Below are 18,882 nucleotides of genomic sequence, written 5' to 3'. Positions count from 1 at the left end.
AGCTTAAAACACACAACACTAAAAATATTACACAAATTGTCCAGGAGAGCCAGTGTGAATGCACTTCTAATAACAACACCATTTTATTATATAGTTTACAATACACAAAAATATCACAATTTGTACCATTATTAAAACAATGAGAGCTACTGTGAATGCCCTTCTAGGAACAAAGCCATTTTATTATATAGTTTACAATACATAACAATACTACACAATTTTAACCCTTATTAAAACATTAAAACAATGAGAGCCATTATGAATGTATTTCCAGGAACAAAGCCATTATCACGTCCAAGATCAAGAAACACAACAACAATTGTTCGATTGTTGTATGTGCTGTAATTTGGTAACAACTGGAAAATTTGGTGCTATATCAATAGGAACCTGTAAATTCAAGAAATGGGTATACATAAAAAAAGAATTAAAGTTATATATATATATATATATATATATATATATATATATATATATATATATATATATATATATATATATATAAGTCAAATTTTACCTCAACATTTGTCAATTTTCCTAAAGCATTGTTGAGAGGCTGTGTCATTTGACCATATTTTTCCAGAAGCTTCTGTGCAGAATCTTTGTCCCCTTTAGCCTGTATCGTAAGTATTTCCCTACTTAAGCCCTCAACCGCACCTTCAATCTATTGCAACACATGAAACAATTTATTAAACTGTAAAATTATATTTTGATTAAAAACACAAAGTTTAAGGAATCACACCTTATCAAAGTCAACGGAGAATGTGTCATCGGGATGCAAAACATATGCTCCTTTCTCTAGTAGCCAATTAAACTGTAGTGCTTGTCCTTTACTGATATACATGTATAATAATCCATCACTCTATATATATATATATATATATATATATATATATATATATGGATGAAAAGTTGATAAATTTAGTGATTAGTTGAGTTACCCATGAGATTCCTTTAAGCCGAAACGTACTGTTCGAAAGCAGCTAGCAAGGAAAGAAACATAGATGGACTTTACAAGGGTCTTTGGAAGTAAATTCTGGTCAACCCCATAGAAAAAATTCAAACATGAAAACTATTGAAGTTGATATGACAATGATAGCTATACCTCTTTATTAACCGACCTTTGAAATAAGGAAATTAAGTGCCCACAAGCCAACAATGTCAGCTTTAGCTTCTTCAAGAGCTGTGTGAAGTTCTTGTAGCTCCTGTTTCATCAAGGAAACAAAAATTCACTTATGCCAAATTGAAAAAACAAAGGAATCAACGATTGCATTCCGTTCTTGATTACATCAGAAAAACTAACCAATCGCACAGTAGACTTTTGACCACTAGGAAGTGTTATTGTATGTGGTCCAATACCATGACAACATTCATGACAAATTGTGTGAGTAAAAAAAGAGTCAAAGTCAACTAGCTCCTGTTGTTCCTTTGCAATACACAAGTCCGCTATAGGTTGAAGAATTAGCTTGAACCTACTTAGAAAAAAAGTTTAGGTATCAGATCAATATTTTCACAATTTATCTTTCAACACCTGTATAATCAATCATAAATACATATGTTTATGAATTCAAATATATTTAAGTATATAATCATGGATTGTTCACTTTACTTTGCCTCAGAAACATTCTTCAACATGACCATTGATGTACCACGATCTTTTACAATACGCTCATCATTCGGAAGATTAAAGGCTAGAATTTGTGGTCCCTTCACGTCCTGCATTAACATGATAACTGAAATTCATATTTTAACAAAATACTTTCACAAAACACATAGATGTACAAGTGGAACTATACAAGCTTTCTAGGGCTATCCGGTTATAATGAGGGCATTCACGTCATTTGTCACATTAACTTACCCCTGAATTATAAACAAGTTGGATGATGCGAATAGGTGCAAATGTCACATCTTCTGATTTGTACATCTCGTCCATTGGTAGATTTTGCTCCAAGTCCTACATGTACTTTAATTGATTAATTAAATAAAAGTATCATGACAATAAACTAAAAAATAAAAGTAATATTAATCATTAGTAAATCCAACATTGTACCTTCAAATGATCCCCAAAAAATTGAAGTTGAGCGGTTGCTTTATCATCCTGAATTCCAATAAATGCCTCAAATGCTGCCTAAAGAAAAATCACAAAAATCTTGGTGATGATTTTTTATTTTACCATGAATCATAGTGAACGATACATAAAATAATAAAAAACAACACCTTGTATCCGAATAGTACGTCTTCATAAGTCTCATATGGACCAATAGTAACATCCAGCTTAGAATCCTTAAGAAGATGAAAAAATAATTAAAAGCAAATTTGATATAAAAAAAATAAGACAAATCATATAATGGATTAACTAAATTGTGCACTGACCAATTCCATCCAAGCTATATCAGAGTCATAATAGTTATTAGAGAGGAAAGCATCAACCTTACTATGTAACAATCTCTTCAAACTACAAGCATGTGGATTAACTTTATACGTATGAATTAATGGATATAATAAGATTTAATAAAATGTGTAGTATACCTAGGTGAAGTGGTTAAATCCCCTGCTTTATGCAATAATTCAGCTGCTTTTGCAAGAAAGGAAAAATATTCTTGAGAGAATGGGATGATATAGAGATCACTTGTGGTGGGATTACTGCTAACTGTTATATTACTGGAATAAGAGTCACTATGCCTTCTAATAACACTGAAAAAGCCTATTGCATCATTCTTTTCATCATCCGAGAGCCCTTTCACCCATAATTCGAATTCCTTTCCAAGATTAAGAAAGTGTTAAATGCAACAAATAGAAATGCACTTTCAATTTTTTTTATTACATCATCTTACTTTCATTTTTTTCTATTACAACATTTGTACTCTGGAAAATCTAACAATTTATAACAGTGTCATCTATTAATGGGTAATTATTCAAATTAGAATGTCTAAATAAGAAATAATTTAAAACTATAATCCCCTAATAAGATATAATTGAAAGTACAATGCTAAAATAGAAATAAACGAAGCCAGGATGCTAAAATACACAAAACGCAAGATATATCAATTTACTTTCATTTACTTGTTTATTATTTCATCATGCTTTCTTTTCTTCCTGTTATAACATTGTACATTGAAAATTCTACCCAGTTGTAGTAATTTTAATTACATTCAAAGTAATGTCTATTGCTTTAATTGGATAGATTTACAAAGTATCATTCCCTAATAAGAAATAAAATGAAATTACAATGTTAAAACGAAAATAAATGTAAGTAGGATACTACGATAAACAAAATGCAAGAAGAAGCAATGTAATCCATTAATTAGTTTATTATAACATTCTACTCTCACTCCTTCCTATTAAAGTATTTTACTTTGAAAATTCCATCTAGTTATAGCAATGTCATCCAAAAACAAAGCAATTTTCACTGTTATAATTTGGTATGTTTTCACTGTATGATGTCCTAATAAGAAATAATTTGAAATGCCTTAATAAGAAAAAAAATAGAAAGAAATTAAAGTAGGATGCTATAACACACAAAATACCTTAACGTACTTTCATTTTATTTGTTTATTATATCATTCTACTTTCATTTGTTCCTATTATAGCATTATACTTTGAAAAATTAACCCAAGTAGAAATCAATTTTCACTTGGATAGATTATTCAAAATCAAATGCCCCTAATAAGAAATACTTTGAAAGTACAATGCTATATATAATTGGAAGGAAATTACCATTTTATCCATGTCTGGAGGGTAAAAGCTGGCACCAGGTGGTTTCACAATGGGAAATGCAGCTTTGTATTCTAGACCTTTCCAACCAGCCACCTTCCTTGTTGCTTCCGGAAGCAATTTCACAGCAGAGTCTGCAGTTGTCAGAAAAGCTTCATCTTCATCAAGAGAAGACCTATAAAAAAAAATCAACTTAACTTTGATATATAAGAAATAGTGGTTAATTTTTCTTTTCCGATTAAATGACATAATTTTTCCAAAGTATATGAAAAGATCTAATAGGAGAGACACTAGAGTACTTATATGAGCATAATCTTACCATGGGGACTTATTAATCAAATAATACTTCCATTTTATCATGTCAAACTCTGATAATTGACTGTGCTGGTTTAACCATTCCCTTAAAGATTCATTGCTATACCAAACCTGATTTGAAGAAAACAAAATAAAAGGAAAATGAAATCTACTAATTTGTTATTATCCAAACTAGCATATTTATAAACAACTATATATATATATATATATATATATATATATATATATATATATATATATATATATATATACAAGTTCATAAATTAGACCTGGTTATAGAATATATCATCCATTAATCTCGCAGCTTGAATAATTAAAAGCAAAACTTCCTTGTCCTCCTCAGTGAGACCGGTCAACTGCCATACAAAAATTTAATTAAATTCCTAATTTAAATTATAATCAGTACTGAAAAAAAAGCAAAAAAAAAACCTCTGCATCAAGTGAGACAGAAGCATAACGGTTGAGCTTATTTTGCAGAATTAAACTCTTTTCTTCGACATTGTCTTGGTACCTATAAAGGTTTCCAGGTCAATATTAATTTAATGGTTTCGTTTCAAATTATATTTCATCTAACTTGGTTGTAACATAATATAAATATGCTTCAGTTCAAAATTTATTTCCTTTGTGTCGAATTCCAAATTCATGGTTAAACTCAATATTATGATACATGATGTGAATTATGATTCGAAAACTATTTATGTATGCGTATAACTATATGAGAACGGTTCTATGAATGCATAAATATATATACCTTTTGGTAATTATGTCAAAAAGTTGACCATATTGTCCATGAAAATCGTAGGGTACATATTGAGGGTCTCCGTTAAGAAGTAGGTGCTTGTACTCTTGAACTGAGATATATTTAACAAATGAAACTTCATATTCCTACAAGGAAAAAGAAATTATATGCATAACTAATTGTTGAAAAATGAGCACGAAAGGTTAATTTTATAAGTTTAGAGGGAATGCATGTCCCATTTGCTACTTTGGTATAATTAGACAAAACATTACCTGAAGACTAAAAGCTTCCAACGGAATTGGGGCTAGTGTTGTCACAAGATAAACATCATTAAATTCATTCTCACCATTTGTAACACTACAACCAAATCCAAACTCAATAATAGCACTTCAAAAACAATTGTAGTGATCTTAAAAAGTCTTCACTATGAAAATTTGTGATGATCTAAGATTCCATGTATCACAAAAAGGTTCCTATTTTCACGTTTCGTGACCTAAATATATACATAAAACCAACATGCTAATTACATAGAAGGTGTACCATTCTTGCTGGAAAACAAATAGTAATTCAAAAGCATCATTTGGGAGGTTTAGACCAAGCTCTTTTAGAAGCCGTCTCCTGCAATCATACAACATTTTCAAGTCATATAACCAAAAAAATTTAGTGTAAAATAAACATTTGACGCATATAACATATGCATAAAGATTCCCATTCAAGTCGGTTCAATGGTCAAAGGTTCAAGTCATATACCTCACCACTACTTATTATACTCCCGATTTGTCTTTTTATTGTTTTTTGTTTATTCTTATTTTTGTTGTTTTTTTCTTTATTATAATTATTATTATTAGATTTTTTCTGTGAATATTATTATTATTATTATTATTATTTTGTATTTTATATTATTTTATTTTTCAACCAATAATCATCATTCGTTGTTATTTGGGTTTTGGTTATCCTATTAATATGACTTACCCACATGAGTTATATTAAATATATCGTTTAGTTTTCTTGCTTTATTTATTCTTATTTGATTTTAGGTTCATGATATTTAGTTATCACGTTTATGTTATTTATTTACTTGTTTATAATGTTAAGTTATTTAAGCACTAAAGGGCAGAACACACATCTTAGGGGGCCGAAACTAAACTTCAAAAAGAATATATATAAAGGAGCTACTTTGATTCAGACTTCTAACATATCAAATTTTTAAAAATACAGAATTAATAGGACAAATTCATGTAACCCTTATAAAAATGTAATTTGCACATTTGATCATTTGCGTTTATAAGACTTAGCGAAATTGTCACAAGACTAATATTTTTAGTAAAAATTCATTAGTACGGAATTTTTGATGATTAAAATATTTTTTTCATTATTGTTTATTATCTTATTTTGGTCTAAATATTTAATTTCTATTTTTTTTGTATTTATAATTTATTGAGATATTAAAGAAATAAAATTTATGTTTCTATATTATATAAGTTTTTAGTTTTGAGCTACACATGACTTTTTATATGGTTTATAGTTAATTGAAAATATATTATGTTAATGTATAGTTTTGGATCTAAAATGTTGACGCATGAGACCTTTTGTGTCCCCACATTTAGTTTTTCACTTGTTTTAACTCTTTCATTTAAAGCTTTGCATCAGTTAAGAATATGTTAGGTTGTAAGAGACCTCTGAAATACTTCACATCGACTATAAATATTGTTCCTGTTCAGTTTGATGTCATCATCCTTTCATGAAATAAAAAGAATAAAGCTTTCCTCTTTGTTTTCACCCTTTTTAGAATTATCTTTTTCTAACAAGTGGTATCAGAGCAACAAGGATCTTAAGGGCCAGAAAATCCATCCAGTTTGCAAGAATGGCTGGTACATTGCAATAACATTCTCTACACCAGCACCTCCCGTCTTTGATGGAGAAAATTATGAATACTGGTGCATTAAAATGAAGCTCTTCTTAAAAGCGAACGCACTGTGGGAGATAGTGGAAAATTGCTTTCAACAAAAAGATGAAGCAGTCCAGTATACAGAAGCTCAATTACAGAAGTTGAAGGAAGATGAGCTTAAAGACGCCAAAGCTTTGTCCTATATACTTAACGCTGTCACACACACCATATTTCCTAGAATTATGCGAGCATTATCTGCAAAATCAGCATGGCAATCACTTGAGGAGGAGTTTCAAGGGGATGAGAGAGTAAGAACCGCTCGCCTAAACTATCTAAGAAAAGATTTTGAAAGTATGAAAATGAAGGAGAATGAAGATACAAAGGTTTACACTTCTAGATTACTTGAAGTTGTAAACCAAATGAAAGCTTACGGAGAAGACATCTCTGATGCAAGAATTGTGCAAAAAATTCTTGCGACATTGACCAATAGGTACAATACAATCGCCACTATAATTGAAGAATAAAAGGATTTATCCCAACTTAGCATTATAGAGCTGATGAGTTCTTTGCAACTACATGATCAAAAACTCAAAAAAGCAATAGAATGTTCATCCGAAGAAGTCTTCCGGTCCAATGATAAACAAAAGCAATTAGGTCCTAAAAACAACTCTTGGAAGAAGAAAAGTTATGGAGATTCTAGGGAAAATCATAAAAAACAAGCTCCACAATCAAAAGGAAAATTTCCTCCTTGTGGAACTTGTAAGAAGACAAATCATGCAGAAAAAGATTGCTATTTCAAAGGGAAACATCAATGTCGACATTGCATGAAATATGGTCATGTCGAAAGTGATTGTAGACAAAAGCAAAAGGAGTCCAAGGCAGAGGCGCAATTCTCAAGTACCAACATTGATGAAGATTATTTGTTTTGTGCACGCCAAGCATCAGCCTCGAGTAACAAAGAAATTTGGTTTATCGACAACGGTTGCACTAATCATATGACTAATAATTCAAGCATCTTTTGCATGTTGGATTACTTTGTCAAAGTACCGGTGCGTATGGGGAACGGAGTTGCTTATAAGTCCTTAGGCAAGGGTACTATTGTTGTGGAAACAAATGAAGGTACGAAATATATCAATGATATTCTTCTTGTTTCAGATCTTGCTGAGAATTTTCTTAGCGTGGCTCAAATGATTAATAACGGATACTCAGTTCTCTTTAAGGATGAACATTGCACTATAACAGATCCTGCAAAGAAAAAGATTGTTGAAGTTGTGGTGGAGAATAAAAGCTTCCCCTTGATATGGAAATATCCTTCAGAGAAATTAAATAGAGCTAATATGGAAAGTACCTGGTTGTGGCATAGAAGGTATGGGCACTTCAATGTACGTGCATTAAATTACCTACATAAGAAGGGTATGGTTAGGGACTTTCCCTCGATTCATGTTTCAAAAGATGTTTGTGAGCCTTGCCAACTCGGGAAGCAACATAAACTACCGTGTCAGAAAGGACGAGCTTGGAGAGCAAAGGGAAAGTTAGAACTTGTGCATACAGATGTATGTGGTCCCCAAAGAACAACATCTCTTAATGGGAACAAATATTTCATCTTGTTCATTGATGATTTCAGTCGGATGACTTGGGTGTATTTCATGAAGGAAAAATCAGAAGTTTTTATCATTTTCAAGAAGTTTAGAATTCTTGCTGAAACTCAAAGTGGTTGCAAGTTGAAAATGTTAAGATCTGATTGAGGAAAGAAGTATACTGCGGTGGAATTTGATAAATTTTGTGAAGATGAAGGCATCGACCGGCAACTTACAGTCGCGTACATGCCTCGGCAAAATGGAGTTTCCGAAAGAAAGAACAGAACCGTCATGGAAATGGCTAGATGCATACTCGCATAAAAGAAATGCCAAAGAAATTTTGGGCGGATGCTGTTTATACAGCTGTATATCTGCTAAACAGACTACCTACTAAGGCAGTTCATGAGAAAACTCCAATTGAAGCTTGGAATGGGAAAAAGCCAACAGCAAAACATTTAAAAGTATTTGGTTCAGTTTGCTATGTTCACATTCCATCCCAAAAAAGAAGCAAGCTTGATGAAAAGTCAGAAAAGGGAATCTTTATTGGTTATGACTCAAGGTCAAAAGGTTACAGGATTTATAACCTAAACACCGAGAAGGTCATCGTGAGTAGAGACGTGGAAGTGAATGAAGATGCAATTGGGAAGAGGGAAAGCTTGAAAAAAAATGAATGTAGTCTATGATCCTCCTCGTGAACAAAAATCTCAAGAATCATATGAGGCTAACAACAATGATGTGCATTCTGATTCTCATACACCTCTGTCATCTCCTACACATGCAGACTCACCAACATCATGTTCAAACTCAAAAAATTCCACCGGTCCTAGAGGTAAAAGATCATTTTCTGATGTATATGAAGACTGTCCAATTATTCACTTAGATGTTGAACAGTGTGAGAGGTGTTTCTTTGCTACTGATGTGCCACACGATTATTCTGAAGCCTCAAAACACAAAGAATGGAAAGATGCTATGGAAAAAGAAATGAAAATGATAGAGAAAAATGAAACATGGGAGTTGGTTGATAGGCCAAGAGATCGAAAGGTGATTGGCGTGAAATGGGTCTACAAAACTAAATTAAACCCTGATGGAACTATCAACAAACATGAGGCTAGATTGGTTTTTAAAGGATACTCACAACAAGCGGGTATAGACTATGGAGACACTTTTGCTCCTGTGGCCAGACATGACACCATAAGGACACTAATCGCATTAGCAGCTCAAGAAAGGTGGAAAATATTTCAACTTGATGTTAAATCTGCATTTCTAAATGGCAAACTTGAGGAAGATATTTACGTCGAACAACCATATGGATTCACTGTTGAAGGGAAAGAAGAGAAGGTGTGCAAACTGAAAAAGGCTCTCTATGGCCTAAAACAGGCCCCGCGCGCTTGGTACAGTAAAATAGACTCTTATCTCATTGAGCAAGGATTTGAGAGAAGCAAAAATGAGCACACTTTGTACATAAAGAAGCAAGGAAAAAATGATTTGCTTATTATATCCCTCTATGTCGATGATCTTCTTGTTACAGGAAATAATTCAAAGATGATCCTTACATTCAAGGAGGAGATGAAGAAGAAGTTCGAGATGACTGACTTAGGTTTAATGAATTACTTTCTTGGCATGGAGGTTCAACAATCAGAAGATGGGATTTTTATTTCCCAAACCAAGTATGCAGAAGATATCCTCAAGAATTTCAAAATTCAGTGTTCCAAAGCAGTAGCAACACCTCTTGTGTTAAATGAAAAGTATTCTAGAAATGATGGAAGCAAAAAGATTGATCCTAGACAGTACAGGAGCTTAGTTGGAAGCTTGTTATACTTGAAAGCAACATGACCAGATTTAATGTTTTCTGCAAGCATGTTGTCAAGGTTTATGAATGAGCCAAGTGAAATTCATATGGGTGCTCCAAAAAGGACTCTAAGATATTTGCGGGGTACTAGTGATCATGGAATTCTTTATCAACCATGTTCTGATCCAAAGTTAATTGCTTATTCTGATACTGATTGGGGTGGTTCCCCAAATGACATGAAAAGCACTTCAGGTTATGCCTTCTCATTTGGCTCGGGAGTGTTTTCGTGGATTTCCAAGAAACAAGAAGTTGTAGCTCAGTCTACGGCAGAGGCTGAGTATATTGCAGCTTCAGCTACTGCTAATCAAGCCGTATGGTTGAGGAAGATCTTTGCAGACATGGGATTCAAGCAAGATTATGCTACTGATGTGTTTGTTGACAATAAATCAGCCATTTCCATTTCAAAAAATCCAGTTTGTTTCAGCAAGACAAAACACAAGAAGGTCAAGTTCTATGCACTTCGAGATGATCAACAGGAAAAACTTGTGAAGCTGGTCCATTGCCCCTCAGATTTTCAACTTGCAGATATTCTAACCAAAGCCTTGCCAAAAGGGAAGTTTGAGTTCCTTCGATCCAAACTTGGTGTTACAGCAAAAGTCTCAAGGAGGAGTGTTGACGCATGAGACCTTTTGTGTCCCCACATTTAGTTTTTCACCTATTTTAACTCTTTCATTTAAAGCTTTGCATCAGTTAAGAAGATGTTAGGTTGTAAGAGACCTCTGAAATACTTCACATCGACTATAAATATTGTTCCTGTTCAGTTTGATGTCATCATCCTTTCATGAAATAAAATGAATAAAGCTTTCCTCTTTGTTTTCACCCTTTTTAGAATTATCTTTTTCTAACATAAAATGTAACAAAAAAATTTACATTTGGCACTAAAATCAAAACAAAATACGTAATTTTAGAAGATACTTTTCTTCTTACGTTGTATCAAATTTATCCTTATTGGAATAACTTAGTTTTTCAATTTAGAAGGACAATATATTTAAACCTTCTTTATTTTAGATTATATATCTTCGTTAATTCATATAAAGAATAACAATATATTTTAAAGCTCGTAATTTAAAAAATTAAGATATTTCATTTAAAATTAGTGAATAAATTATCTTAATTATAATTTAAATTGATATATGTCGTTGGAGGTGACGATGGTGGACGGGAAATAAATAGAAGAAGGGATAGAGTGATAAGTGACTCTGGTTTAGGTATATATGTGGGGGTTGGGATGAAATTTTATTTCTTTTTTCTTTTATATATTAAAATTAGTTAAGAAAAATATAAAATAAAATGAAAAACATGTAAAAGTCATTTTATAGGGACCAAACACATAATACCAAAAAAAAAAAAGTTAAAGACAAAAACCAGAATCTACGGAAACAAAGAAACCATTTATGAAGTTTTGTCTTAAATTAGAACTGCAAGGACCTGTTTTGTAATTAGTGTATTACCGACAGAAATAGTCGATGAAAACAAGGTTTTTAGACAGATTACATTAGGTAGAGTTTACGTTCAGGAAAAAATGCACCATTTAATGTACTGAAAGAATTTGGAGTGTGTGTCTCTTAGAGCGAACGGTATGGGCCTCGACAAGAAGCGACGAGGATGACGTGGCGGTCCTCGACGCCGTCGTAACGGGGGGAACACCGCCCCCCCCCCCACCCCCAACTCGTTGCATCTCGTCGTCCGCTTCTCGTTGCCATGGAAACGAAATGTAACGTGCAAAAATTTATCTGTTGCCCATTTAGACCGTTTGATAACGGTCAAATTCAAAAAAAAATTACTTTTTTATTGGTATATATATACATATACTTTATTTCAAATTTTTATATATCTTTCTCTCATTCTCTCTATATCTTATACACATTTTTCATTAAAATTTCAAAAAATGGAGCAAAACCCAAACACCCCCCTCCATCATCAAACCCAAACACAAACTAGCCTCTCGGATTTGTAGGGTATAAAAATTATTTCAACCTTTTGTCGTCTCAAGGTTCACCACAAATCCCATACCAAAGTGCCGCTTTCAATACCGCTTCACCGCCACTGCAATTTCCCAACTCACCTTACGTTCAACAAAATCAATTTGGTCAAAACCCAAGTTTACAACAAAATCTTTTCTCTACTTTTGGTTCGATGCAACAAACAACAAACCAACCATCGCCTACAACACAACCATCAGTTCAAGTGGAAGCGGGAAGTAGTAAGAAAGGGAAAGGGAAAGGAAAATCAAAAGGGAAATCAATAGCGGTAGAAAAAGAAAATGCAGACATTCCACAATGATGGACACCTGAGGAGGAATACGCTTTGACGGCGGCTTGCTGTGCTACTTCAAAAATGAACTTCGCGGAAATGGAATGAAAAAAGGAGCTTATTGGGGGCAGTGCTCGTCAAGTTTCATGCTTTTTTAAAGAAAAATCCGTATCGCAACAATGACATGTTGAGCAGCAAATGGGGTATGATAAGTAAGCGGTGCAACAAATTCAACGGTATTTACAACCGGCTTGCGGCGCAACAACAAAGCGGAACTAACGACTTCGATTTGTTCAAATCTGCTAAGGAACAATATCGGGTCGAAATGAGTCATGTTTTCGACTTTGAAAAATCCTGGGAATTGTTGCGAGTGGATCAAAAGTGGAATAAAACGCCTTCATCGTCGGAGGTTCAATCCAAAAGGTCTCGCAAATCTACCTTAATTGACGTGTCGGACGCACGGACTAACATCGACCTAAACGCCGATGACGATGAGATCCCGGATGATATCCAAGAGATATCCCCACCACGACGACCACCCGGACGCGACAAAGCGAGGCGCGCTGCAAGACATGCGGAGGAGGTGGAGACGAGAGCAAAAGATGCAGCGGAAATGAGAGCGAAATTCGACGAGCACAATTTATTAATAAAAGAAAAAAATGACTTGAAACGTCGTCATTTGGAATTCCTGGAAAGGCAGACACGAGAGAAGCAGGAGCAAAAAGAGAGTGAACTAATGACACATCAGTTGTCAATTCTTCGGACAAGCGAGGAGGGTTTAGCGCCTGCTGATCTAGCGGTGCTACAAGCGATGAAGGAACAAATTAGGAAAAAATATTTTGGTTAATTAGGATTGGTGTGTGGTTTTTGTAGTAATTTCAATGGTATTTTAGTTATTAATTTAGGTTTAAAATTATGTTTTTTTAATTGTAATCGGAATTTTAGATTTTAAATATTATGTCTTTTTTTTGTTTTAAAATTATATGTTTTATAAAAAATATATTAGTTATTAAAAAAACGCAAAAACAAAAACAAAAAAAAGGTAAAAAAAAAAACCGAAATAGTAAAAAAAAATACAAAAAAAAAAATTTATTTTCAAAAGGTTGGTGTTGCATCTTGTTGTTCATTTTCCCACTTGGTATTATAACACCATTTGCTTATATGGCATGTGAGGTGACACAACTTGGTGTTACACCTTGTTGCCCACACCCAATGCTCTTATTTATCGTTTACTTAATTTCCGCAACAAAACATATTTAATTATGGTGTTGAAGTTATGATATTATAAAAAGTGGTTATTTCTGGATTTAAGATACTATATTTACTAGGAGTTATTAAGAATGTAGGATAACTTTTGACATAGATAGATCGGTTCCATATCCTCGAGAAACATGTGAGATTCATGAACTTTGAATAACTATCAAATTTACAGTTATTTTCATGAACTATTATGATGCTTTGCAAGTTGTTTCATACAAGGATCCGAATTTTATGCATGCTAGTTTCTGAAATTATTTCATTGTTTCACGTGCGTGGATACTGAAATCTGATTATGCAAGATACATGCTTGGGACGACGAGTCATGTTATATTCAGGACATCGAATTCATGTTATGTCGGTTAAGAGTAATTATTCACTATAACTATGGTACCGCATGATGTATACTTTGAATTAGTTTCATGTCGTGTCCATGAATGTTTTTTGTCTATGTATTACATGTTTTACAAGTTTATTATAAAATGTTTAAAGAAAATCATGATATCACAAAGCTTCGGCTAATAGTACATGTATGGACTTGTATCTCGGGACAGGAAATATAAAGTACCTAGCTCTAAGGGTGAGGAAAAACTGTGAAGATAGAAGAAATCAATATTGATGTATCAATTAGTTTTGCATGTCTATGTATTACATGTTTTACAGTTTAAGAATTTCATCGTTTATGTAAACTATATAATGATTATACATTTATACGTAATAGTCACGACTTAAAAATGGGGTGTCACATATAATAGGGTACCTATAATAGCACACTTTAAAAAAGAGTTTCGGTAGCATCTGATAATCTACCTGGCAGTGATAAGGGGTGTGCTTCCAGCAGATACATGACTTGCACTAGAGATATCCCATAATCTAGCACGTTTTTGTAGAAGTAATTCTTGTGTACTTTCAGCAAAAATCCATACATGAACACCTCGGTGATAATCCTCATCTTTTTGGACGACGCTTCTGTACAATGTTTGATCATTGAATAAATATCCCATGAAATTTCATATCAAACAGTTTATAATAAAGTGTTTAAGAATTGAAAACCTACCAAAAAATAGTTACGTAAAAATAAGAAATATAACTGTGACAGACAGTGTTGAATAAAATAAAGGTCAAACCTATCATGAGTTATAAAATTCAAACTTGATATGGAGTATTTTACAAATTCATCGTACTTGTATGTCATGCATGAAAAACTTGTCTAACGTTGATATAGTCTGTAATCCGATCCCCAGTGATCACACAACTATTGAAATTGAGAATCATTCCCTTTTCTCAGTTTCTTATTAATGAGTAACGAAACACGAACCAAATGTTTAACTGGTCACGATAGAAAATTGTGATCACGTCACACTATTTTGACATCGGGTTACTTTCGAAAACGAAAAATTGATCAAAAGATTATTAATTTAGCAACAAATCTGACCTGGGTTTTGAAATACCATTTTCTGGACGGGCTTTAGTGCAGATGTAAAAGCGTCCACCTTCTTCATGTAGCTCATCGTGATGATCTCCCATTGTTTTAGTGTTTTACTTTGCTTTGCCTTTTTTTATTGTGTGCTTAATTTACTATAAGATTAACCTGAACTTATAGACATGCGCGCACCCTCAATTTCCAACTATACCCCTAGCTAATCATATCAATCATCAAAATTGTATTTTAACCTCTCTAAGGGAGGAAGGAGTCCATCCTTTCCAACCCACTCAACCCACATCAGCGCCACATCAGATTTTCTCTTTCTTTTCTCTTCTAACCCTCCCAACCCACATCACATGGAAATCATATCTTTTTCAACCCACTAAATTTTGAATTTTAAAATATATACACACTAATTAAAATCATTCAAAAATATTTAACAAAAATATATATATAAGTAATTCACAAACTAATAAAAACCATACAAACACAAATTCATACGAGTTTTTTTGCTTGAGGTACCATTAAGTAATACAAACAATTATACATGTTCTTGTATTGTTTTAATAATAATAATAATAATAATAATAATAATAATAATAATAATAATAATAAAAGGGACGATAAAACAAAAAGTGGCAGCTTTAATCGTTCACAATTCACTTCACTATGTTTGAAATGAAAATAAAATAGCATTGTGATATATTTTGGATGCATTATTCACAAAAGGATGAGTGGGTTCACCAAACCGCCAAGATGCAATAAACAATCTAACCCATCCATCCTTTTGTGAATAATGCATCCAAAATATATCACAATGCTATTTTATTTTCATTTCAAACATAATGAAGTGAATTGTGAACGATTAAAGCTGCCACTTTTTGTTTTATCGTCCCTTTCTTTATTATTATTATTATTATTATTATTATTAAAACAATACAAGAACATGTATAATTGTTTGTATTATTTAATGGTACCTCAAGCCAAAAAAAACTCTTATGAATTTGTGTTTGTATGGTTTTTATTAGTTTCTTTTATATATTTTTGTTAATTATTTTTGAATGATTTTAATTAGTGTGTATATATTTTAAAATTCAAAATTTAGTAGGTTGAGAAATATATGATTTTCATGTGATGTGGGTTAGGAGGGTTAGAAGAGAAAAGAAAGAAAAAATCTGATGTGGCGCTGATGTGGCAGTGGGTTGAAAGGGATGGACTCCTTCCTCCCTAATATGTAATGAATTTTCCATTTATACTTTTGTTTTCTTATAATACAATTTTTTTCCTATAAAAACACAATACAGTTTGACTTTTGATTTTAACATTTTAATGTATTAAATTTATCTTTATAAGAATAAAATATCTTTTCTTTTTGCAACTTACACTAAAAAGGACCTCTTCAACATTAGCACAATTCTCCTAAAAATTGTGCTATAAGTACTCTTTCACTCACAGCACTTACAATGAGAAAGATATATACAAAACATTATTTCCCTCACATAAAGGGTGTACATACATTTCGGGTACATATGGGTTGTGTTATAAATACCTCTCCATTCACAACGAGGGGTACACAAAAACATTATTTCTCTCACATTGAGGGGGTACACACATTTGAGGGTAGTTATAGCAATTGCCTTTCTAAAGTAAAGGTTTTACGTCTATACTTTTTAAATTCCTTTATAATTTATAATATGACAATATTTTACCTTTGTATTTTTATAATTTCTAAAGTGATAGTTTTTACACCTATATTTTTTATATACTTTATAAAATTATAATATTCTACCCTTATATTTTCTAAAGTGATAGTTTTCACACTTATATTTTTTAAAATAGAGTAAATTACACGATTCGTCCCTCGTCCAAGTGTTAAATTGCACGTTGAGTCCCTATTTTCAAAAATTAACTCGGACCGTCCCTGTAATGTATTTTTTTAACTCGGACCGTCCCTGATGGACATAAAATGTCTATTTTACCCTTTTTATTTTTTTTTTGATATATTTTATGATTTATTTGTTATTAACTATTTAAAAGAAAAATAAAAAATCCAGAGAGAAATGGGTCGTTGGAGCCACCACCGCCATTGCTTCACTCCACCTGCATATCGCTTCTCCTGCCGGAAACAACCATCACGAAACTGACCTTTCCCTTTATCTTTCTCCTCCTCCTTTCTTTTATCACTTGCATCCACAACCTTGTATCAGATCTGAGGCCGTCATCATCTCTTCAAATCTTCACCTCCATGTATCAGATCTAAACGCCTCTAACGATGGAGCTAAAACGATGCCACCACCATACCTACAACTCATAGAGTGGTCGGAGAAGACGAAGGAAGAGTGGAATAAGATGGGTTTGGGTGGAGCTTTTTTGCACTGAGTCTCCTGTTCTCGCTGATTTCTTTGAAAGCTCCTTTGTTTTTTATGGAAGTGATTTCCGGAGAAGAAGACAACCACCATACGTAGGATTTTGATTTTGATTTTAGTTTCTGGAACCAATTTCGATTTTATTTTCTAGAACCAACTTCAAGTTTCTTTTTTTTATTTTGGTTTGGTTTGGGGCTCTTTATAGGTGGTTGTTGGAGGCAAATAGTGGTGGTTGCTGGAGGCAAAGGGTTGTGGAAGCTAAAACTGGTCGGAACCCTTCATCTTCTTTGATGTTTAGTAGCTGGTGGTGTCGGAAAAAAGTGTTTGTCGAAGAAGGGGATGCACGAGAAGGGAGAACCAGAGTGTGAGGTGTATGAGTTTTATTGGGATTTCTAGGTTTTATGGTGGTACTTGGTAGGTGGCCGGAGATGGTATAACTAGAGGTCATTTCAAAGTTGGTAGTTAATGGGAGATGGTGGTCGGTGATCGATGGCTAGCCGGAGAGTATAAGTCTGGTTCTCGAACCTTCAAAGGAGTGGCTGGGTTTGGATGGGGTGTAGTTGTTTAACCATTTTTTTTTTATTTTTCTAATATAAATTAGAAAACAAATGATAAGTAAAATAAAAAAATTAAATAAAAAAGGTAAAATAGACATTTTATGTCTGTCGGAGACGGTCTGAGTTAAAAAAATACATTACAGGGACGGTCCGAGTTAATTTTTGAAAATAGGGACTCAACGTGCAAATTGACACTTGGACAAGGGACGAATCATGTAATTTACTTTGTAAAATGATATTTTCTACCATATACTTTTTAAAAATATCATTTTCAGCACCTCTATTTTGAAATTTATTAAATGTCATTTACCCTTTTATTTTCTAAATTTTTGCGTTTATTTTCGTAGTATATATAATATGATTTTTCTTAATAATTTTCATTCGTTAACTTAACAAAAAAACAACTTTTTGACGTGTTTATTTTAATGCATGTGTTGATAAAAAATCAAGTGGCCAATATTTCGGTTTAAATTTCCAATTTTCGTTCGTGAACTAGAATAAAAACTTACTTGCTTTTTTTTATGTATGTGTCAGTATAATTCGAGTTTGTCTACGTTTAGACGTCAGTGTCTTTTTCTTTTTTAATGTTTTTGTGTTTATTTTTATGTAGACTTCCTACGTATGAGTTGATTCATACATAAAATAAAATTTTGATAATTTGAACTTTGGTTTGTTACCTTAAAAAATATTACTTCTTTATTTTATTTATTTATTTATTTATTTGGAAAGGAAACTTCTATGTTTGCTTTTTACCTATAATTTCGATCACATATAATACGTTTTATCAATACAATAATACGTTTTATTAGTGGTACCAACCTTGTATATTTATCTACCAACAAATACAATAATATTTTACATTCTTATTTTTATTTATGTGTCGGTATAAATTCAAGTAATCTACATTTCGACCTATATATAGAAATGTTGTCCGTTAATTAAAA

General features: G+C 32.6%; 1 protein-coding gene and 1 long non-coding RNA gene across 2 annotated transcripts; one reads left to right on the top strand and one right to left on the bottom strand.

Annotated features, from left to right (window-relative positions):
- Positions 1-161: 161 nt before the first annotated feature.
- Positions 162-15,116, bottom strand: LOC111909661 (nudix hydrolase 3). Its single transcript, XM_052767694.1, has 21 exons — positions 15,025-15,116; positions 14,400-14,558; positions 5,306-5,383; positions 5,038-5,122; positions 4,778-4,911; positions 4,456-4,537; positions 4,296-4,382; positions 4,031-4,137; positions 3,715-3,886; positions 2,527-2,756; positions 2,371-2,452; positions 2,215-2,280; positions 2,048-2,125; positions 1,856-1,951; positions 1,607-1,713; positions 1,301-1,469; positions 1,119-1,202; positions 939-1,033; positions 740-830; positions 515-661; positions 162-387 (listed from the first exon to the last, which is right to left on the bottom strand). Exons 1-21 carry the CDS (start codon positions 15,114-15,116, stop codon positions 301-303), a joined length of 2,328 nt encoding a protein of 775 aa, XP_052623654.1. The 3' UTR covers positions 162-300.
- Positions 15,117-17,037: 1,921 nt separating this feature from the next.
- On the top strand, positions 17,038-18,223 carry LOC122196225 (uncharacterized). The gene is made up of 2 exons (XR_006187583.1): positions 17,038-17,476; positions 17,587-18,223. It is a non-coding gene; the product is annotated as an uncharacterized LOC122196225 (long non-coding RNA).
- Positions 18,224-18,882: the final 659 nt, after the last annotated feature.

Source organism: Lactuca sativa, chromosome 9, assembly GCF_002870075.4.
Source record: "Lactuca sativa cultivar Salinas chromosome 9, Lsat_Salinas_v11, whole genome shotgun sequence".
Taxonomy (NCBI): Eukaryota; Viridiplantae; Streptophyta; class Magnoliopsida; order Asterales; family Asteraceae; genus Lactuca; species Lactuca sativa.
The sequence above is the reverse complement of the archived record's forward strand: the minus strand, read 5'-3'. Positions and strand labels throughout refer to the sequence as shown.